Raw genomic sequence first — 23,642 nt, 5'->3', positions numbered from 1 at the left:
GCTAAATAAAGAAATTAATAATATAACGGTGGGTGAAGAAGAATAAAAAATTGGAAATATTATTGAAAATAACTAATATTGAGTATTATTGTATAGGTACCTTCCTACCTATATTAAATTTAATTTTATTGTAGGTAAATATTAATTACAAATAGTTGGTATGCAATCAATACCAATTTTTATAAGATTTGTGAATCAATCAAAAACTGGATTGTTGGAAAATAAATGAGGTAGGTACCTACTATACAGATATTGTGTTAATATTTCTAGTACTATATAAATAAAAAAACACAAATATTTCTAACTTAATTTAGATAATAACTATATATCCAATTTTAATTAAATTGTCCATTTTACTTAATTTTAAAGTTGGCGGGATTCAGCTATCACAGCCACCGAACAACCCGAAGGTGCACTTCAATAAATTTCATTGTTTAGCTGTCAGACAGATTCTGTGACCTTGCGCCATTTTATCGGTCCAAGTGGTCAGATCCGGCTTTGCTTAAATAGATGTTGCAGCACCGGTGTTGATTTTTCAAATAAGTGTATCAAATAAAATTTATTTACTTTAAACTTATTTAACATATAATTTTAATTAAAAAATATATCGTGACCTAATAGCGATCTAATAAGAGCTTCTCTGTATTCTATGTATTTTATCTCTATTTCTGTAATTTTTTTGTACAAAAAATAGGAGTTCCAAGCTCCACAATAACAAAGTATGTATAAGTACGTTTTCAACAATATTGTCCAAAAACTCTACCGACAAACGAAGACAGGAGATTCCTTAGATAAATTTAAGACATTTTAACCTAATTCTTCTAGTCCGAAAATGCTTCCTAAGAGGGCTAGAGCTCTTTAAATATGGCGTCTTGTAATTAGTTTTTCTTAAATAACACCAGAACGCTCTCATTTAGAAACATGAGAATTGGTAAGCATATTTATCTTTCAGAGATAAATCGATTACATTTATTGTGAACTTTTAGTACCGGTCATAGGCGTCCGTTTTGGGTAGGGCAACGGTTATTTTATCGGATAACTTTTATGTCTTTAACTTTTAAGCATTTTTGACACTGGATTATTAAATTATGAGGTATCCTAGTACTAAAAGGTACTCTTCCTTTAAGTCGGTAGAACACACGGTTTTCTAAAAAAATCGATTTCAAAATTTTTCGTTTCTTGAATTTCCAAAAAAAATTAAAAAAAAAACAGAAAAACGAAAATTGGTACGTTTATTTATATTCCAGAGATGAATCGATTTCATTAATTGCGAATTTGTAGTACCGGTCATATGCGTCCGTTTTGGGTAGGTCAAGAGTTATTTTATCGCGTAACTTTTTTGCCTTTAATTTTTAAGAATTTGTGACTTTAGATTATTAAATTATGAGCTATTCTAGTACTAAAAGTTGCTCTTGGTATAAGTTAGTAAAATACACTGTTTTTTTTTTAAAACTTTTTTGCAGTTTTTTTTTCAAATTTAAAAGACGAAAAATGTTCAAATCGATTTTTCTAGAAAACGGCGTGTCCTACGGACTTAAATCAAGAGCACCTTTTAGTACTAGAATATCTCAGAGTATAATAATCCAATATCAAAAATGCTTAAAAGTTAAAGATACAAAAGTTATGCGATAAAATAACCATTGCCCTACCCACAACGGACGCCTATGACCGGTACTAGAAATTCACGATGAATGAAATCGATGCATCTTTGGAAGATAAATGTGTGTACCAATTTTTGTTTTTCTAAATACAAGGGTTCTGGAGGTATCTAAGAAAAACTAATTACAAGACGCCATCTTCAAAGAGCTCTAGCTCCCTTAGGAAGCATTTTCGGACTAGATGAATTGGGTTTAAATGTCTTAAAATTATATGAGGAGTCTCCTGTCTTCGTTTGTCGGTAGAGTTTCTGGACACCCTGTAGTATACATAATATAGGTAAAGTTTTGTTCTGAAGCTATTTCCTTGTGGCATTTTTATAATCAACTATTTTCAATGATAGAATACAAGAATTATTTTGTATTTTGACAATAACACCTGACTTGGGCGTCGAAACGTTAATAAAATCATTTTTTTGGTAAAATTGTGGCTTATTTCCCATTGAAAATAATTGATTAGGTAAAGTTTCATAGTTAACACCAAATTTTCAAGTACCTACCCATTTAAGTACATACACATTTATAAAAACATTGTGAATTTAAAAATGCTTACCTTGATTCGTCTTTTGGAAAACGGAAAAAAACTATAGCTGAAATTTGATACCGTGTTTTTACAGTTGATCGCTGCACAGATTAAATTCGAACTGCCTTTCTTTTTGTCCATATCCATAATTATTATTGCACAATGCACAAAAACAAAATCACCGAACAGAACAACACAAAATCAAAGTAACCTCGAAACAAGCGTGATCTGACAACAACAATCACAAATTGATCGTGTCAGCAGCGGACCTGTGGACCGAAAAAATGGCCGCCAGCCATGCGCAAACCAGATGCGCGAACTTTTCCCGCCGAGTCGACTGTGCCTTCGGGTTGTTCGGTGTCACAGCACAATAACAAATTTAAGGCTGAATAAAATGGCGAGCGCTTCCAATCCGATTAATTCAGCGCACCGTTCACTATAGTTGATTTTTTTACCAAGAGGAGTAAACTAAAAAGACAGATTCACACCCAAGAAAGTTACTAGAAAAGTCACCAAATTCATCTTCTTTTTTCGTTGATCATATCACCTTTCGATGATAATCCATACATATCATACATATTATATTATACTAACACATCGCTAAAGAGTTCTAAAAACAACTGTTTTTATATAAAAGTAGATTAAAAATCTAAAAATTAAAGGAATAATGCAGAAAATACAAAAAATCGCTGATATACTTAATTAACCTATAAAATGACAGAAGTGGCAAAATTTCGTAAATGTCATTAGTGTCAAAATTTAATAACAGTGGGGTAAACTTGCCTGCGGTTGGACCAGTTAGAAACAAGCATTACGGCGCGGTAAATTTGAATCACTCCTCTTGGTTAAAAAACAAACAATAGTAAAAGAGCTTCCAATCCGATTCCAAGCTCTCTGTTTGATGAACGCAACCAATGACGACGATATTCAAAACTATTGTGATTGTCCACTGATTTGACTTATGTATATTATGTCAAAATTCTATTTCAAAGAATTTTCGCGTTAATTTCATTAAAACATGAACACAATAAGATAAATTTGAAATAAATTAGTAAATAATATCTAAATATTAGTTTATTGCATATATTATAATGCCATATTACAAGGTAATCTACTTTCCCGCACTAGCGCGGGAAAGTATAACTTTCGGAAACAAAATGCTTGCGGGAAAGTGGCTGTTTAGGCACGGCCGTAGAAAAAATATTTTTTCGTTCGCTGAAAAAAAAAAGAGGTACTGAGAGGGTTAATCGCTGCCATCGGCTATTTGGATGATATTGGCTCCTGCTTGTATCTCCTCAGCGCTCACTAAAACATTTGTTGAAGACGATGCCGAAGTTTACGCATCATTTTCCGGATCGTCTATCCAAAAATACTCACTTTGAAGTAAAGCATCAATATCTTCGACGGTAAGAGGTTTATTTCGAGCCTTTTTAAATTGAAAAGAAGAAAATACAATATTATATTACTTAAAAAAAAACGACAAAAAACAATTTCAAATAAAATAAATTAGGATATACTAAGGCCCGGTCTTTTCACCTCCGAATAACTATTTATAGGAAGTTTATCGGCAGATTACATGTAAATCTGTCCAAAAAACCTCCGAATAACTTTTATTCGGAGGTGAAAAGACCGGGCCTAAATTAACCTGATGTAAAATAATATTTACCTTAAATACAATAATTATGTAAAAATCACGTAATTGCTATAAGTGGGTCTAATACACCCAGCTACGTCTATAGAAGTCGCTAGTTCCAAACAAAAGTTATGCATTATTTTAAATTATTTAAATTAACACTATCGTATTTCAGACTAAATAAGCGGAGAATACACGAGGCCGCATACAAAAATGACTTAATGTGGGGATAGTACATGGTTGCCGGGAGCTCTCTGGGTCCGACAGACCCAGATTATAGTAGATGAGGGTTAAAACAGATTTCACACTTGTATGGTTGCTCTCAAGTGTGCATTCTCCAATGTCTTTTCAAATGACTGTAGTAAAGTACTTAAAGCAAATTTCACACTTATGAGGGTTTTCCCCAGCGTGTACTTTGAAATGACTTTCCAAATAAGGCTTCTGGGAAAACTGCTTAAAACAAATCTCACACTTGTAAGGAGTTTCTTCAGTGTGTACTAACAAATTACTTTTTTGAGAAAACTGCTTAAAACAAATTTCACACTTGTAAGGTTTTTCCCCAGTGTGAACTCTTAAATGTGTTTTCAAACATTCAAACCATGTGCATGAAAAAACTGTTTATCACAAATTTAACACTTGTATGGCTTTTCTCCAGTGTGAGTTCTCAAATGTTTTTTCAAATTACCTGCAAATTTCTTTAAACAGATTTCACATTGATGAGGTTTTTCTCCAGTATGCACTCTCAAATGTTTTTTCAAATTACTTGCAGTGATAAACTGTTTTAAACAAGTTTCACACTTGTACGGTTTTTCTCCAGTGTGTGTTCTTATATGATATTTTAACGTTTGCGCTGTGGTAAATTGCTTAAAACAGATTTCACACTTGTATGGTTGTTCTCCAGTATGCACTCCCAAATGTCCTTTCAAATAATGTGCTGTCGTAAACTGCTTAAAACAAAGTTCACACTTGTACGGTTTTTCGCCAGTGTGCACTCTCAAATGTTTTTTCAAATCACCTGCAGCACTAAACTGCTTAAAACAAATTTCACACTTATAAGGTGTTTCTCCAGTGTGCACTCTCAAATGTCTTTTCAAATTACCACTAAAATGCTTAAAACAGATTTCACACTTATAACGTTTTTCCCCAGTGTGCAATCTCAAATGTGTATTCAAATTACCTTTTTGCTGAAACTGCTTAAAACAAATTTCACACTCGTACGGTTTTTCTCCAGTGTGTGTTCTTATATGATATTTCAACATTTGCGCTGTGGTAAATTGCTTAAAACAGATTTCACACTTGTATGGTTGTTCTCCAGTATGCACTCTCAAATGTCCTTTCAAATAATGTGCTTTCGTAAACTGCTTAAAACAAAGTTCACACTTGTACGGTTTTTCGCCAGTGTGCACTCTCAAATGTTTTTTCAAATCACCTGCAGTACTAAACTGCTTAAAACAAATTTCACACTTATAAGGTGTTTCTCCAGTGTGCACTCTCAAATGTCTTTTCAAATTACCACTAAAATGCTTAAAACAGATTTCACACTTATAACGTTTTTCCCCAGTGTGCAATCTCAAATGTGTATTCAAATTACCTTTTTGCTGAAACTGCTTAAAACAAATTTCACACTTATAAGGTGTTTCACTAGTGTGTACTCTCAAATGCTTTTTCACATGACCTGCTTGGTTAAACTGTTTAAAACAAATTTCACACTCGTACGGTTTTTCTCCAGTGTGTGTTCTTATATGATATTTCAACATTTGCGCTGTGGTAAATTGCTTAAAACAGATTTCACACTTGTATGGTTGTTCTCCAGTATGCACTCTCAAATGTCCTTTCAAATAATGTGCTTTCGTAAACGGCTTAAAACAAATTTCACATTTGTAATATCTTCGTCCGGCCGCGACTTTCGTATCTTGATTTATTGTTTTTCCTTCATCGTGTGGACTCGTATAATTGCCTTTGGAAGATGAATGTCCAATTAGTGTCTCCATAATTTCCATTTTGTTTTCTCTTTGATGAAGATAGCCTAAAATACAAACTTAAAATAAATATTTGAGAATAAAGCTTGTCACGCACGGGGAGTTAAATTACACTAAGTATCAAAATTAACGCACCACCTTAAAAATGGGACATTTTTGATGTCTCGTATTTCCTAAACCTGTTGTCCGATTTGAGTGATTTTTTTAAGTATATTATAGCTTTATTCTTCAAGAATCTTGATGTAATAATATTATTGCTAAACAGTTAAGTGTCATTGTATACTGGGTGTAACAATGATAGTGTGTTTTTCCTCAAAGTTTGGAATAACCTGTGGAATATTCTAGCGTATATAAAATATTGAAATTAAAACTAAAGTGGAGCCTTAGGTTTTCTCAACATTTTGCTTTTTGATTCATTTGCTTATGTTGGCTAATAAAAAAGTTAGGTACTTTAACAACTAGCAATGTTATTCATCAATACAGGGTGTTTCTAAATACGTGCGACAAACTTTAAGGATTAATTCTCCATGAAAAAATAATGACCGTTTGCTTTATAAACATATGTCCACAAATGCTTTGTTTCCGAGATACGAGATGTTGAATTTTTTCTTACAAACTGACGATTTATTTATTGCTCTAAAACTGGTTGAGATATGCAAATGAAATTCGGTAGGTTTTAAGAGGTAGGTAGTTATTGCGCATTTTTGACATACAATTAAGAATTTTATATTCACCATTGGCGTGCATACGGGTATAAAAATTTTAGATACATCCCGTATGCACGCCAATGGTGAATATAAAATTCTTAATTGTATGTCAAAAAATGCGCAATAACTACCTCTTAAAACCTACCAAACTTCATTTGCATATCTACACCGGTTTTAGAGCAATAAATAAACCGTCAAAATTCAACATCCCGTATCTCGGAAACGAAGCATTTGTGGACATATGTTTATAAAGCAAACAGTCATTATTTTTCATGCAGAATTACCCCTTAATGTTTGTCGCACTTATTTAGAAACACCCTGTATTGATGAATAACATGGCTAGTTGTTAAAGTACCTAACTTTTTTATTATCCCACATAAGTGAATGAATTAAAAAGCAAAATGTTAAGAAAGCCTAAGGCAACAGTTGAGTTTGAATTTCAATATTTTATATATGCTAGAATATTCCACAGGGTGTTCCCAACTTTGACGAAAAAACATTATCATTGTTACACCCCGTATACAATGACACTTACCTGTTTATCGATAATATAATTACATCGATAAATTCTTGAATAATAAAGCTATAATATACTAAAAAAAACTAAAATCGGACAAGTTTAGGAACTACGAGACATCAAAAATGTTCCATTTTTAAGGTGGTGCGTTAATTTTGATGCTTAGTGTATAATAAACAGGGTGTCCCCGAAAATAGTGCGTTCCTTTAAGGTATGGATATAATACCCAATTTAGAACAAACAAGTCCTATAACATTTTTTCTAAAGTTGACCGTTTCAAAAAAAAATTACGTTGTTCTCCATATAAGTGAATTTTTATTTTCATAATATTACATGTTGTTCTGAAGCTATTTTCTTGTGGCATTTTTATAATCAAGTATATTCAAATGGGAAATAAGCCACAATTTTACCTAAAAATGATTTTATTAACGTTTCGACGCCCAAGTCGGGTGTCGTTGTCAAAATACAAAATAATATTAAATAAACAAAAATGTTGTTGCTTAGTAAAAAATTCTTCTAATAATTTATTTAATCTGACTCATTTATATCGGCAATTCAGACACGTATTATACATTTTAAAGTAGACGACTTTAAAAATGATATTGCCAATATTGATGAGTTGCGTTCCTGGGACGACTTTACTAAAAGATAGTTCATTCGATTACATGAAATCAATCCCAACTCAAGAATAGCCGCCACAAAAAATCATAGCATGTGATCTGTCTTTAAAAAGACAACCAAATGCAACGGTGGTACTAATAATAGGTGGTAATAACTAAGAAATTACAATACTGTACTTACAATATTGTTATGTATAAGTAGAATCTTGTCGGTCTTGACGGTCCAGTTAGCTGGGGCTCAGTCGATCGACAAGTTTAGTGGATTTGCGATTTGCGGTCGCTGGTTCGAGCCTCAGCTAGGTCATGAAATTTATAAAAGGCCAACGCCGTAGTATAAAACTCAATAGAGTCTACGGCTTGGTCTGGAATAAACTGGCTCTGATCGGCCTATGGAGGAGCGGTACGGGAAGGGATAAGGGCTTCCGGCTTGGTGATACTCCTCCATAGATCCCTACCGAAGGGCGTTGACGCCTAAGAACGGTGTATACATACATATAAGTAGAATCTTAATCTATATGTAAGTGTCATATGCAGCAGCTTAACTTATTAAATTTCTTAGTTAGATTATGCAATTTGCATTTTTTTTAATTTTGCAATAGACTGTTACTATTTTTTGTTTCACTTCATTATATTTTATTTATCCGCCATATAATTTTAGTAAATTGTATTTGTTATTGTTTTTATTTATGACTCTTGTAAGCTTTGTCTATAAAATTGTTAAATTTTTCATGACAATAAAGCATATTTCTATTCTATTGTTTTGAATTAAGGCTCGAAGTTTTACATAAATTATAACTTTTACAGTTATCCGCGATAACAGTAAATCCGCGTTTTACAGAGTCCGCGAGTCTTTACCCGTGCGTCATTAATACCTGGCGAGAGAAAACACATACTTTTTATCTAGCATCATTCTCTTCCACGCATGAAACTCATGGCAAACCAGCTGCCGTTTTTTATTAAGTAAAAACACATGTTATTTTTATGAACCATCTAGACTCAGTGCATTGAAAAGAGATAGGTACAAAAAAAGACGATTCGGTATGTTTTCATATTTTAAGCACAATTTGTTTGACGTTTCTGCTTTGTTTACTTTTGTGGCTGTCAGTCAGTTAAATTTTTTGCTGTTTTTGTCGAATTTTTGCGTTTTGAAGTTTCTTTATATGACACAAACAGTTGTTTTCACAACTATTTTATATTGGGCTTTGAAATTTTAAGGTAAGCAATTATATTTTGGCAATTAATATTTAAAACATACAAAGCTAACGTCATTCACACAGTAAAGAAATGAGTGTGTTTAGGTTTCCGTCAAAGTGAATAAAATAACAAAAATAAAATATGTTATTGAATTTTTTTATAAATTATTTATTTATTTATTAATCAATAATAATAAAAGAATTTACTACTTCAAATGTAACTGTAATTCTGCACAAAAATTTTGAAGCAAAACTTACATTTGACATTCTATATATTTGATAACGTAAAATTTTATAATAAAACCCGTAATCGGAACAGTAGCCACTTTCTGTCACTTGTTGTTGCGTGAAATAGATTTCCGACTTATTTCGTATGCTTTAAATGATGACGCACTGGTAAAGACTCGCGGACTCAACTGTACTTGAGTAACTGTGGTTTAATTCCTAAAATGCAATTAATGCACCTACGAAAAATTATTTGTAATGTTTTTCTGAAATGTATTGAAATATGGAATAATTTTAAATGCATTGATAAAATGTCAATTATTTACAATAAGAAACACTTTATCGTTTAACTAAACTAGTCCTACGTATTTATTAAGCTTTAAAGATGTTGAATGCAAGGGTTTTAACTGAATTACATAGTTTACAGTGTTTACCCCCGACTATCAGAAATTTGTTTACTTGTGAATTAAAGTGAAATTAGATGTTTGTACATACTTGACAATAATTTTTATAATAAATGTTTAAAGTGAGCTCCACCTGCGCGAACACATGCATCGATACGACGAATCCAGTTGTTAGTAACGCCATACTTAACTAAAATAATGTGTCAGATAGTTTCTGCAGCGTTAAAAATTCGTTCCCGTAATTCAGCTTCGGTTTGGATTTCATGTCGGTTATCATACGCTAACGATTTCAGATATCCCCAAAATAAAAATCCAATACATTGAATTCGGGACTTGGTGGTGGCCACAGAATGAGTTCATTCCTACCAATCGACGACAAGGGTAAGTGGTATCCAGAAGATTTTTGACACCTCTGGTAAAATGTGCTGGGGCCCCGTCGTGAAGAAACCACATTTCAGGTCGTGTTTGCAAAGGCACGTCTTCAAGAAGTACCGGCAAAACATTTTGCAAGAAATTTATAGGCTTCTGCATTTGGTGATCTGGGTAATTAATAAAATATTTCACCCTTTACCCTTTCTGTATCCTTTACAAAGTAACGGATATAATATTTGTTTAATATCCAAAATACATAACGATTCCTCGTTGTTAAGAAATACTCGTACTTTTGGTACAGAATTACCGATTAAACCAATTACTAAAAATATCCAATGTCAATAATATCAAACATACCAAATTCTTGTTTTGTTTGATGTGAGGCCACGGACGGAGTGAAAAAATGTAAACACTAGACCCGTGCCGAAATGGATATCGGTTTGGTTGATATTTACATTATTTATTACTTTACTACCTACCAGATACAACTGACCTACAAACCTACTATTTTTGATTGTGACTGTACCTTTAGATTTTTGTATTGCACGTTGTTGCCAAACTTCAATTTGCATATCAGAATATATTTTCGTTTTTTGGTCAAACGGCTGAATTTGGAAAAAATGTTATACGACTTTTTTGCTCTACAATGTGCTTCTGCCTATACCTTTAAGGAACACACTATTTTCGGGGACACCCTGTATATTATAGTTATTCGCGCAGCATGCCCCGAACGTTTCCTGAACTTGCCCAGATGGAGAACGCCTATGCTGCGCGAATAAATCTGTAATATATATTATAGTTGAGCTCCCCATGCGTGACAAGCTTAAGGGAAAATGAATACAAAAACAAAGAAATGGTATAATTAAATTAAAGCGTAATAAAATTTAAGGCAGAAGAAGTGTATTAATTTATATAAATATGTTTTAGAACCCTGTGTTTCTGTCTTTTATATTATAAGCAATAGTTAGCGCATAAGATATAGTTAGTTAGCAATATTATATATTAATACAAGCATAATATTAACACCAAAAAAACAATAATATTTATTTATTTGACAGAAAACCCTCATCACAGTACATAAATTAAAAGAGCTCATATAAGTAGATATAAACTTAAAAGTACCTAATAGTTGAAAAATTGATAAATTTTGTACACACTTGAATGAATCATGGAAGTGAATTATTAATAATTGACAGCAGTGTAAGATACCTGGGAAAATGATCGAAGATCATTTTCATGGCGCCCATGATTTGTTAGATTTATTTATCGTGTTCGTCTTTAGCAACTATTCATCTTCTTTCTTTTTCAGTACATTATTCTTATTTTATTATTTCACCTTTTAGTCATCATTACTATCCACTTAGAGCTACTGTTATTCGACAGGCATGCAAACGAGCCGTATCCATCCTTGAGTGTCAAGTTGTTCTCTTCTATCTATAGCTAGCCAACTCTATTCAGTTTGCCTCTGTCTCTTCATACTTCTACTTCTATCCCTTCTAATTCCCCTTTCTTCAGTACTACTGCAAAGTAGTATTTTTTTTTTGTTTTCCTACTTCGGCTTCAACGCTGAAGCCCCTTCATTTTTATTTTCATAAGAGTCCCAACTATTTAGCTAATTATATTTAGTTTTCCTTACTTCTGTTGGAGTATATCTTTCTTTTTACTTTCACTCCAACCGAAGTTTTCTTATTTTTGTTACATTGGCTGAGCATTTTCAACGCTGAAGCCCCTTCATTTTTATTTTCATAAGAGTCCCAACTATTTAGCTAATTATATTTGGTTTTCCTTACTTCTGTTGGAGTATATCTTTCTTTTTACTTTCACTCCAACCGAAGTTTTCTTATTTTTGTTAAATTGGCATAATCAGATGGAAAATATTTGGGAGCTTTTAAAACGAGAAATTTCCGATGAAAAGGTAACTAACGAAATTGTTTTGATTAAAGGACTAATATATCGTTGAAACCACAATGACAAATTGAAGCAAAAAAAATTTAACTGCATTCAAAGTATGCCAAGCCGGGTACTAGTGGTAATCAAAGTTAGAGGGGCTCAGCAAAACATTAAAAAAATACAAATATGTGATATTTTAAAATTGTTTATTATTAAATGTTTTATATTTAATAATAAACACCAATAAAACATTTAAAAATATCACATATTTTTATTTTTTCAATATTTTGCTGAGCCCCCTCTAACTTTGATTACCGCTAGTACCCGTCTTAGCATATTTTGAATGCAGTTAAATTTTTTTTGCTTCAATTTGTCATTGTGGTTTCAACGATATATTAGTCCTTTAATCAAAACAATTTCGTTAGTGACCTTTTCGTCGAAAATTTCTCGTTTTAAAAGCTCCCAAATATGTTGCATCTGATTAAGGTCAGAAGTTGAACAAAATATTAAAAACATATAAATATGTAATATTTTCAAATATTTTATTGCTGTTTAATATTAAATATATTACAGTTAATGCATAACATTAACATTGCATAACAAAATTAAATTTAAAAATCATATTTTAAACAAAACGTACTTAGTGGAATACCTAGTTGATTTTTGTCAAAATTCATAGGTGGTCATAATAATATGGCCAGGGACTGTATATGAGCAATATTTCTACTTTTCGGTGAACTTTGTGCTGGGGGTCCTCGGATTTTCTTCAAATTTTAGTATGTTATTGGACCTATTGAAAAACCGTTATCCTGAGAGTTACAGGGCTGTTACATCCTGAGAGAGCCCTAGATAGAGTCCGTCAAAGACCCAAAAAACGTCGTTTTTACCCTATATTTGAGAGGCTGTATATCGGCTCCCAGTTAACCGATGTTAACTCACCAAGTAGTAAGTTTGTCTAAAAAAAGTCAACAACTGGAACAAATATGTAGTTTTCTTTTCTTATAAATAAATTAATCTATTATAACAAAACAAAAGCAAATTTGACATTTATTAATGCGTTAGTTAGATGGCTCTACTCGAGTTACTTGGGAACAAAAAAAGAATGAAGAAAATTGCTTCATGGAAAGCCGAGAAAATGCATTTTTTTAACGTATACCGATTTTGAACTTTAAGATTACGTTTTCTGCAACCTAATTTTTTATTGGAATTTTGCTATTTTTGGCAATTTTCACTCGTAATATCGATAGTTTTTATTATAATAATATATGTTATGACTATTTTAAAGACATAAAAATTGGTGTAGAGAAAGAGGACAAAAACGAAAAGGTGATGGTTCAGAAATTATGATCCTATTGTTTATATCTTTGCGGTAAATGCCGGTCAACTTTGACTGGTTGTATCTCAGGAACCACTCATCACAATTAAAAGTTTTTTCTTTTAAAAGAAGCGTCCTGCCGCTGTTTGTCCAATACCGTTTTCATGATTTAATTTAATTTAATATTTTCCGAGATATTCTATTTGTTTATAAGCCAAAAAATTGTTTATAATTTTAAAATATTCCTGAGGCCGCTTAAACAGTCCAATTTCAATTCTGTAAAGTACATTACATAGGTACAGTGTCTTTTTATACAAAAATCATAATTATTTTTATGTATCATAATTATTGTGGTTATTATAACGACCGTAAATTTTTAATTAACAATTCAATTGTTGCTAAACTGTTCATTCAATTTCCATCGGCTTCTGGAATTATAATCTATACGGAAAGAGCTTTTATATTACCAAGTTGTTTAATTATTCATAAACAATTACTTATCTAAAATTTTAGTTGAAAATTAAAGATTTTGTTGGAAAAACTCGCATTCTCAGGGGAAAATTTCGTCGAAGTAAATCGGAAAAAACACGTCTCTATGCAGAATTTAATTATGGTTAATTTTTATTTGGGTGTTTTTGGTGCAAAGTTAAAATCTTTGGAGTTATAGAGCAAAAATTGAAAAAAACACGATTTTCGGACGCCATTTTGTTTATAAAAAAAGTGGCACACTATCTGCGGACTTTGCATACGTGATACGTATGTTATTAATATAAGTATGCAGTTATAAGATTCGATACCAGCAATAAAATTGCTGGTAAATAACTTTTCCCAAAAATGGCCTATTCTCCGATAATCTGCCCAGACTATAATATTTACTTTTTGATAGTGTCAAATTATTTACTTTTGCCCTCAAACGCTCATCTATTCTCATCAAAAAGATCAGCATATAAATTGTAAAATTCAAATTAGACCACTCATCAGCGTTAAAAAAACTGTAAAATCGTGGAATTTTGAGAATCAACACTGATTTTAATGAAAATTTGGCTTTAATGATAGGGGAGCCCAAGCGGGGATTTTTGCAGTTACTCGAGCGCGTCAGATTATCATATGGGGAGAAATCTGGTACCCTGCAGATGTACCTCTACCATATATTGGCTCTTAACACAGGGGAGTTCGTTGAGGGGGGACTGAAAAAAAATATATATCCTTAAAAATACTCGAAATTGTCACTTATTAAATATTTTTGAAAAATCTATCGAATGGTACCAAACACGACCTCCCAAGGAGGTGGGGTGGGGGGTTACTTTAAAATCTTAAATAGGAGCCCAAAATTTTTATTGCAGATTTGGATTCTTTACGTAAAAATAAGCAACTTTTATAACAATAAGCAACAAAAAAATGGAAAGTCCACACTAAAATGGAAAATTTTACTTAAGAGGATCGGTACGTATTTTCGGCTGCAATGCTATTCAAATGGGGATTCATTTTTTTCGAATCCTGAGAAAACTAATAAGTATTTTTGAAAAATTTAAACGCAGAATGAAAGATCACGTTATTAGCGAGGGCCGAAAGTCCCTGAGAACTTCTATAATGTTTATTTTAATAAGTTACAGGGGTGAAAAACTAAGAGAAAATTTAGTGTGATTTTTAATTTCAAATATATCATTACAAATAAACTTTTTATTTATTCTAAGGAACTTTCGGCCCTCGGTAATAATTTAGTCTTTCATTCTGCGTTTAAATTTTTCAAAAATATTTATTGGTTTTTTCAGGATTCGAAAAAAAAAATAAACACAATGCCGTGGTAATATTTTCCAAATCTATCTTTGTCTTACAACGCACTCAGCCGAATATAATATTGTCAGCATATATTGTCAGTCAGACACTGACAATCAGTGACAATTTTAAATATTTGACATTGCATCGGGAATATGTTGAGTTATTGATTACATATTATTGAAATATAGTGTATTTGATAAATAATTGATTTAAGACGTGAACTTAATAAAAAGGTATTTATTGTGTATTATTTGTGGAAGATCCAAGCAGAGAATACATCAGGATAATATATTCTCTAATCCAAGTATTTTGTTGTTAAAGATGTTCAAAATTGTAAGCGTTCCATAACAATATATTATTAAAAAATTACTTTAACACTTTTCCTCTTTTCTCGATTGAGTATTGGTCTTTCTTGTACAAATAAATTATTACAATCACTGAATACATAGTTAGTGAAAAAATTATCAGTAGTAATTGCACAAGAGCTCTGAAATTATTGAATTTTTCCTGAGTGACACCTTGACAGTTTTAATTTCACGAGCCGAAGGCGAGTGAAATTATGTCAAAGTGTCACGAGAGCAAAAATTCTATATTAATTTCAGAGGTCGAGTGCAATTTGTTGCGATTATTTCATGAATAAAACTGTTCAAAACCAAAATTTTATTGTAATTTATTTATGTAAGTACCATCAAACACACAGTTTTTATAAATATTTGACGATTGAAAGTCATCACTTTTATAATTTTTAAAACATTAATTGTCATTAATGTCACTGAATGTATTTTTTCGTAGTAACAAAGGGCATCTGACGTAATATACTTAACGACGGGAGATTTTCAAAAATTATCGATTTAATTCAGATTTCTGTAGCTTTCTATTGGTCAGAATCTCCTATGAATGAAATAATCACATTTATTAACTGAATTAATAATTTCCAATTATAAAAATAACAGTTATCTAAGAACATTCAAAACCCATCTCTTTAAAATAATGATGACATTTTCAAGTAGAATGACATTCTAGTAATGTTTGCATATCCATACCAGTGTGAATTTTACTACACGTAATTGGCCGTGTAAAGACAGAAAAAGTAGGGATACACGTAAAATATTTGCGAATTATGTACCCATAGCCTTAACTTTTTTTGGTTTTCGGACCTAATAATCACAACCCAACAGGTCCCCACAGCGCTCGAGTGACTGCACATTTAGCATACTTTGCTCCCCTACCATAAGCTCGGTTGACCATCTTCTTCAAAATCAACTCTATGCCAAACCGGTCTTTTAACCTGGGGGTGAAAACAACCCCATCTAGGGAATAAATTTTTTTTCAATCAAAATAACTATGGAAGTCCATAGATTGACCAATTCTGAGTAAATGTTGTTCTATAAAATTTTCTTGCAAAGTTGATACTTTCCAAGTTATTAGCGATTTAAACTATGCATTTTCGTTGAAAAAACTCACGTTTTATAACCGTTTTTCATGAATAACTTATAAAAATTTAATTTTAGAGAAAAATCTAAGAAGAAAATTGTAGCTAATAAAAAAAACAAAGAGATTCGCGTCAGAAAGACCTATGTAAACCTAATAACGGCTGAGTTATTGCTCTTTAAAGGATGGTTATTTTCGAAGAACCTTGAAATGGAGAACCTTTAATCTCAAATAACTCGAACGTGATAACTTAACGGACTTCTTTTAAAGTTTATTAAAAAACCTTTCAAATGAGCTCTGATAAAAGTTTTTTGCATAAGAACTGACTGACTTATGACGAAAACAAAGTCGCTCTCTGCTTCATTACAATCCTAATAGAAATTAATAGCTTCCCACTTGAAATTAACTTTATTTGGGTATAACTGATACGATCCATGTGATTTGACCGGTTTGGAATGCTTCTTCTTTTGTCCTTTAATTCGTCCAATTTCGAACATAGGCTTCCCCCAGTTTCCTCCATTCGCTTCTGTTTAGTGCTTTCTGTTTCCAGTGCGTTCCTCCTTTTTAATGTCATCGCCCCATCTCATCTGGGGTCGTCCTCTTGCTCTCTTTCCTGTCCATGGTCTCCATTGTTGTATTGGAATTCTTAGGTTAGAAAAAATAGTTGATTAAATCGAAAATGACATTTTTATAATTAAAAAAAAGTGCATTTTTCTTAAACAAACCTAAAAGTGTTTATAATATGACAAAATGTTTCAAATATTAATTGTAGGATTCTTTTCACTGAAAATTTTGTTTTTTTGTTTTTGTATCATGAATACTTTTAGGTTTACTTATTTCAGAAAAATGCACTTTTTTTTAAATTACAAAAATGTCATTTTCAATTTGATCAACTATTTTTTCTAAACTAAACATTACAAACCGGTCAAATCACATGAATCGTAGCAATTATACCTAAATAAAGTTAATTTCAAGTGGGAAGCTATTCACTTCTATTAGGATTGTAATGACAGTAATAAATCAAGGCTTCTTTTTTATAACAATTTTTGATTTAAAATGCCTCTTTTGAGCTTTTTGTATAAAAAACAACATAAAAACTTTACTTTATTGGTGTTTCAAAACTATTTTTTAAATGTAATTTTATGTAATGTGATAGTATGAAAATACTGAGGATATGGCAACAGTGTTACATGTCAAGTTCAGATCCAATGACAAAATACGCACATAAATGTTAGATTATATCGCTCACTGATTTCTATAGTGGCACATTTTCAGAAAATGGTGTTTTGTAATAAACACTACCTAAAAATCACGAAATTTCACTTTATAATTGAACGAAACTGGCATAAAGGTAGTCTGCATATAATCCTATAGATAGTGTTGTACCCCATGCATATGTCCCTCTATTGAGGCTTGAGCAGCAGCTCTATACCGGCACATATTTAGTATGGCGTTAACTTTCAGTGTTTTTGTGTTGCTTGTACCTGGAAACCGGCACATTTTAATTGTGACTGTGCCATATTTTTTTAAGTTAGACCCGTATTACTCAAAATTTTAATTATGTTTTCTGATTAGTTTAGTAAATATTGGCACAACTAAAGTTATGCCACTTTAAAAGGTTTATAACCTTCAATAAAAATATATGTTACTTTTTAGTGTATATGGGCATATTCTGTGCCGTTATAGACATTTAGTCTATACTGGCACAAGTTGTGCCAGTATGGAATTCAATTTAGGACAAAAACAAATTATTTTGTTGTGTCAGTATAGAATTGACATTACTTGAAATACTTCACTTTATGACATGGAAGAACAAAGTTGTGTCAGTATAGGTTTAGTTTGTTTTATGTTTCATTTAGAATGTAAGAAGAATTTAAGAAGAAAATGAGAAAAAGGAAAGCCCAACCTTCTCAGTGGATACGAAACTGAATTAAACGCCTACGAAACTCTGGACAATCTTATCAAACATACAACAGGAAGCAGGGCCGTCTCAACCCGGGGGTGCAAGGGGTGCGAGGCACCCGGGTGCCAAGTCCAAGGAGCGCAAGCCGAACAGTTGCTAGGCTCAAACTTACGCTTTTTGTTCTTGTAAAATTTTCAAAATTATTTTAAAAAAGAACTACAAATAACAAAAATATACAAGTGCGCTTTCGGTATTTTTACAAAGGCTATTAATGCTTACTACACCTACGATATGCAAATGAAATATGAAACCCATTTAGATTATTCCAAAAATAATTTCAAAAAGGTGACTCGTAATTTTGACCAATATTGAATGTCGAATTTCACACAAGGAACAATTTACATTTTTTTACTAGTGTTGTTAGGTTCGTTTATCTCAATTCGTCAACAAAGCTTGCCGAAGTTAGAGAGAATTTTCTAGGTTTTTTACCGGTTACTGATACTACCGGACAAGGATTATCTAATTATTTATTAGAATTTTTGAAATTAATGAATATTGATTTTGATGATATACGAGGCCAAGGGTATGACAATGGGGCAAGTATGAGAAGCAAAAATATTGGCATTCAAAAAAATTTTTAGACATGATCCTCGTGCGTTTTATGTTCCTTGTGAGGCTCACAGCCTTAATTTAGCGCTAAATGCTCATTGGAAATAACAATTTTTTTCAATTGTTCAAGAAATTTGTTTTTTTTTTTTCGCATCAACCTTACGGTGGAATGTCATAATGCATGAGATACCCACATTTACATTAAAACCGCATTCAAATACGCTATGGGAGAGTAGAATTGACTCACTAAAAATATACTTCGTTTTAATGTGGGGAAATTTACGATGCATTATACTGAATTTTTGATAACAAGTACGACAATGACACAAGAAACATCGCAAGCTCATTGATGACAAAATTAAAGAACTAAGTTTATCTGCTTTATCGTGACTGGTAAAATATTTTAGCAAAGGTCAATATTGTCAGTAAAACTTTGCAAACCCGGGATATTATTATTTTGGCAGCTGTTAAGATGCTTGATCAAGTTAGTAAAGATTTAGCCAACAACCGACACTGCGTGTGAGCACATATGAATTGCCTCAGTACCAATTACTAAAGAACTCGATTGCGAAACTAAATTTTCTGAAACTGTTCGTCCACGTCCCCGAAAAAAACATTTCAATTACGAGACAATTTTTCGGACCATTCCGGACAGAAAAGGTCTCTTGTAATTTTTCTCTAAAGTTGATCGCGTTCAAGTTACAAGCAATTTAAAATTTAAAAAACGCGAAAATGGCTATTTTAAAAAATTAATAACTCTGTTAAAGATTATTATTATGAAAGTCATAAGGTGGCTAAATCAAATTTAAAGCCCCCCTTCATGATCCTGAAGAAATTTGTGTCATTAATTTCTTACTAAGCTGTTATTTTTATTTATTAATAATGAGCGGTAAGATCGTATTGACGCGGCTGTAAATGTGAGTGCGAGTGAGATGCGCCATTGGACTGCCTGAATGGCATCTCTTTCGCACTCTTCATGGACGGCCGCCTAAACGTGCATGGCGCTCATTATTTTTACTTATAACATAACAGCTTAGTAATCAAATAATGACAAAAATTTATTCAGGATCCTGCAGGGGGGGCTTTAAACTTTGATTTAGTTACTTTCTGACTTTCATAGTAATAACTTTTAACCGAGTTATTAAGCCTTGAAAATCGCCATTTTTCGTTTTTTTTCGATTTTAAAATGCTTTTACCTCGAAAACGATCAACTTTAGAGAAAAATTATGAGAGACTTTTTTTATCCAGAATAGTCCAAAAAATCTAAAAAAAAATTTGTCTCGGCCAAAAATACTGATTTTTGCAATTTGATTAAATTTTTTTTTTAAATTTGGACCACTTTTTGCGTGGCCGACTTCTTGAATCTTATTCTGGAATATCTCACGAATGTGATTATGCAAAAAAATCTCATGGGAATATTTTCTCCAAAGAACCCGCCGTTTTCGTCTTGTCTAAAATTAAGTGAAAGATTTGAAAAGTTGAGAGAAGATAATCATAATATTTATTATCGTTCTTGGAAAATATATTGAGTTGGAGAAACTCCGAAAAAAACTTAAAAATACACAATTTACTAAAAAAACTAGCGCATGGAAATAGATCTGACATAGGTTGATGATGAAGATCTATTCCATGAGTTAGAATTGTTACCAATATTTTTTATAAATAAAGACACAACTCCACTCGTTATTTTAAGTTATATAATCTAATAATTTACTCTACGTTTTCCCAAATATTTCGAATAATATATTTAACACTTCCAGCAACAGTAGCTGAAGGAGAAAGGTCTTTTTCTAAACTTAAATTAATCAAAAATTATCTGCGCTCAACAATGGGCCCAGGCAGATGAACAAACCTGGCTTTAATAAGTATAGAATAGCAAGTAAAAAGTATCACTGAAGTAATAAAAAGTTTTGCCAACTTAAAAGCTAGAGAAGTTGACTTATGGGACTAGTACACGTTGGGCCAATCAGTTGGGCCAAGGAGTTGGGCCAACGTGTACAGGACCACTTGGCATGAGTTTGCGACTGGCGGTCAGCGTTGGTCTACAAACCGAATCTTGTCGGTATTTGGTGCACAAATCAAAGGATTTTTGGGACTTGCGCGATCTGCCAAACAGCTGTTTGGTTATGAACACTGAACACGTTGTTGTCGTTGAGTTTAAAATATTTGTTTTCTCTTCTCACAATACTGATACTGTTTATAAGAATTAATTTTAAGGTTGTGTTTTAATATGAATACTTTTTTCGTTGTAAAAGCACCGTCGTTTGCGCCATTGTTTTTTAATCACTCTTGTTTGGTACACTTTTCTATAAGCATTGAACGCATTGTACAAATTAATTGCGGCAGCTGCTACAGTCTCCACATCCATATCCATAATCAGAGTTTGTTTTTTGTTTATCCACTAAGAAAGGTTAACGCAGACTGATAACTCCACCAACCTGTAATCACCATGTATTCACTGTTCTTACTTGGCCCAACTTATTGGCCCAACTCATTGGCCAACTGGTTGGCCCAACGTGTACTGGAGCCATTAGATATAATATAGATCTTTTGATCTTATATAGATATTGATCTTTTTTGAATACTCAAACCATGTTTTTTAAAACATAAATAAAGAAAGCAAACATAATTATTTTTAGTTTTTGCGTACCTATAACCTATATTATAATCTTCTGACGAAAGGGGGCGCAAAGATGAGCCTCGCACCCCGGCGCCGTGTATGCTTAAGACGGCCCTGACAGGAAGATAGACGTTCCAGCCAAATCAATTACTGAGCCGTGTGACATTGCAACATACAGGCAAAAATGTACCGGAAATTCACAGAAGCAGAGAATTTTTTACGTTATACTGTAAGTAAGTATATTACAGTTTACAGGATGCGTCATACAGGATAGCGTCTATATGCTCAGTATTATAGTCGGTGTATGAGAAAGTATTCAAAATAAAGAAATAACAAATAATATATAAAATTTGTTATTTCATTATTTTGAATAATTTCTCCCTGATACACAGACTATAATACTGCACATATACCCCATTCCCCACCGACACCTTTGGAATCTGCGCACTGTACATTACATTGATAAGTAACTGTTGTTTTTAATCTTGTAAAGGTTTTTCTATAACTGATAATCATTTTTAAGATTCTTTTTTTAATTGTTATGAATAAGATTAGAGCCTGTTCACATGACATGTGCTGAACGCACATTTTGATAACACATGATTACAACTACATACATTTTACTTGAGACTGTAAGAGCCTGTTCATATGACAGGCACATAACACGTGAATAAAAACGTTTATTTTATGAACTCTTTGTGCCACTGCATACCACCATTGTGCCACCTTTGCCAAAACCACTATAAAACTTAAATTCAACACTGGCATATTTATATCAGTTCTGGAAATTCATAAAATGGAAAAAAGAAGTTTATTTTTGCGGTTGCGCCACTATAGAACTCAGTGAGCAATATATTCAGTGCACTATTGTACAATGTGTCCCATTGTTCTTATGAGGAACCTAACAACATTAAATGTCATTAAACTAAATTTAAGTATTTTCATGGTTATAGATAGAGGAATTATCCTTTTAAAGAGAGACCACTGTACTTCTTCTAAATATGGGAGGACTTAAATAATAAAATATTCTTACTAACCTTCTTTAGTTGTTTTAGTTTCTTCAAATGGGTTAAGAGTATTTTCATCTTGTTCTATTTCAGTTTTTATAGGACTTTCTTTTAAGTCTAAATAATCAGATGTGTCATGTGTACTTTGCCCATTGGATTCCTCCTCCTCCTCCTTAATTTCACAGTTAAAGTCGTCTAAAAGGGCATCATCTAACCCATTATACTCTATTTCTACTTTACAAGTTTCTTCACTAATTTCTTGTTTCACTTCCATTTTTTGATAAGTATTAAACTTCCACTTCTTATTTCGATCGTTGATTTCGAGGCCTAGCTGTGGGTGGCGTGTGGCCTAGCCTAGCCTATAGGCATTGTTTATTTACACAATGGTCTAATAGTTATACAAGGCTTTTCATCGATTGTCATTTGTTTCGAGTTTCTATTTTTCTATTCTAGCTTCTGTCATAAATATGTATTCTGTTGAAATATGTCTGTCTGTATTCTGTCTTTTCAGTGGCACATGCGTCGACAGTGGCGCATCAAAACGGGATAAATAAATTAAAAGTTACCCTTCCTTACTAACAGAATTCATTTTTTTTTAAATTTTCTTAAGTTCTAGGTGATCACCACATAAGATTCAGCGTAATTTTAATCCACCACTCCCTTCCCCCTACCCCCACCATCAAAAACTTCATTTTTCGTTTTTATTCAAGATATTCTTCTTTAGCGGCGAATCGATTGAGGGTAAAATTTGATTGATCCCCGCGCATGCGCACACCGACAGTATGGTATTAGTGGTTATACGGGCTCTGATTGGGTGTTGAAATTTTGAAATGATCTGTCAATAATTGTTCAATATGGAGGTTATCGGTAAACAGAAATATTGTATAATATTAGTTTTTATTGATGTGTGGACAGAAATAAAATCAAATTTATAATTATAGTGACTTTTTAAATAGTTTTGAAAAGCCGCAGGTACGTAATTCTAAATGTTTCAGTTGGAAATACCTAATAGTTTCAATACCTATCTATTTGGAAAATGTAAACAACATAATGTAGTTACCTATTAGTAGGCAATGCTTTAATTTACATAATCTGATTACGAACAAACTTTCTACAAATCTTCGTCTCATATATCGTTTTCTTTCTCTATATTTTGTTGTATTTTATTTCGACAAAAATCAAACTAATAATTTTATTAAATTCATATAAATTTATGGTGTAAACGTTTAGTTTGTGTATATTCCCACATGACGTACACGC

The 23,642-nt window shown here is 32.2% G+C and overlaps 1 protein-coding gene across 2 annotated transcripts; it reads right to left on the bottom strand.

The window, feature by feature from the left end:
• Positions 1-3,234: 3,234 nt before the first annotated feature.
• Positions 3,235-23,025, bottom strand: LOC126889652 (zinc finger protein 227-like). Of its 2 annotated transcripts, XM_050658158.1 has the most exons (3): positions 22,413-22,545; positions 12,359-12,673; positions 3,235-5,837 (listed from the first exon to the last, which is right to left on the bottom strand). In XM_050658158.1, the coding sequence occupies exons 2-3, from the start codon at positions 12,393-12,395 to the stop codon at positions 4,441-4,443; spliced, it is 1,434 nt and encodes a 477-aa protein (XP_050514115.1). In that variant the 5' UTR covers positions 12,396-12,673; positions 22,413-22,545; the 3' UTR covers positions 3,235-4,440. The 2 variants fall into 2 exon arrangements, with proteins under 2 accessions (XP_050514115.1, XP_050514114.1); XM_050658157.1 differs by lacking the exon at positions 12,359-12,673 and having other exon boundaries at positions 22,413-23,025.
• Between the last annotated feature and the right edge of the window lie 617 nt (positions 23,026-23,642).

Source organism: Diabrotica virgifera, chromosome 8, assembly GCF_917563875.1.
Source record: "Diabrotica virgifera virgifera chromosome 8, PGI_DIABVI_V3a".
In the NCBI taxonomy this organism is placed as follows: domain Eukaryota; kingdom Metazoa; phylum Arthropoda; class Insecta; order Coleoptera; family Chrysomelidae; genus Diabrotica; species Diabrotica virgifera.
This window is presented reverse-complemented; position numbering and strand designations above follow the sequence as displayed.

What these genes read in the sequence shown, in the direction of transcription:
- LOC126889652 (XM_050658157.1), bottom strand. Translation starts at nt 22,656, where the DNA reads ATGGAAGTGAAACAAGAAATTAGTGAAGAAACTTGTAAAGTAGAAATA. An exon ending in AACTAAAACAACTAAAGAAG is followed by an intron (nt 5,838 to 22,412) that starts GTTAGTAAGAAT and finishes TTTGTATTTTAG; the next exon opens with GCTATCTTCATCAAAGAGAA.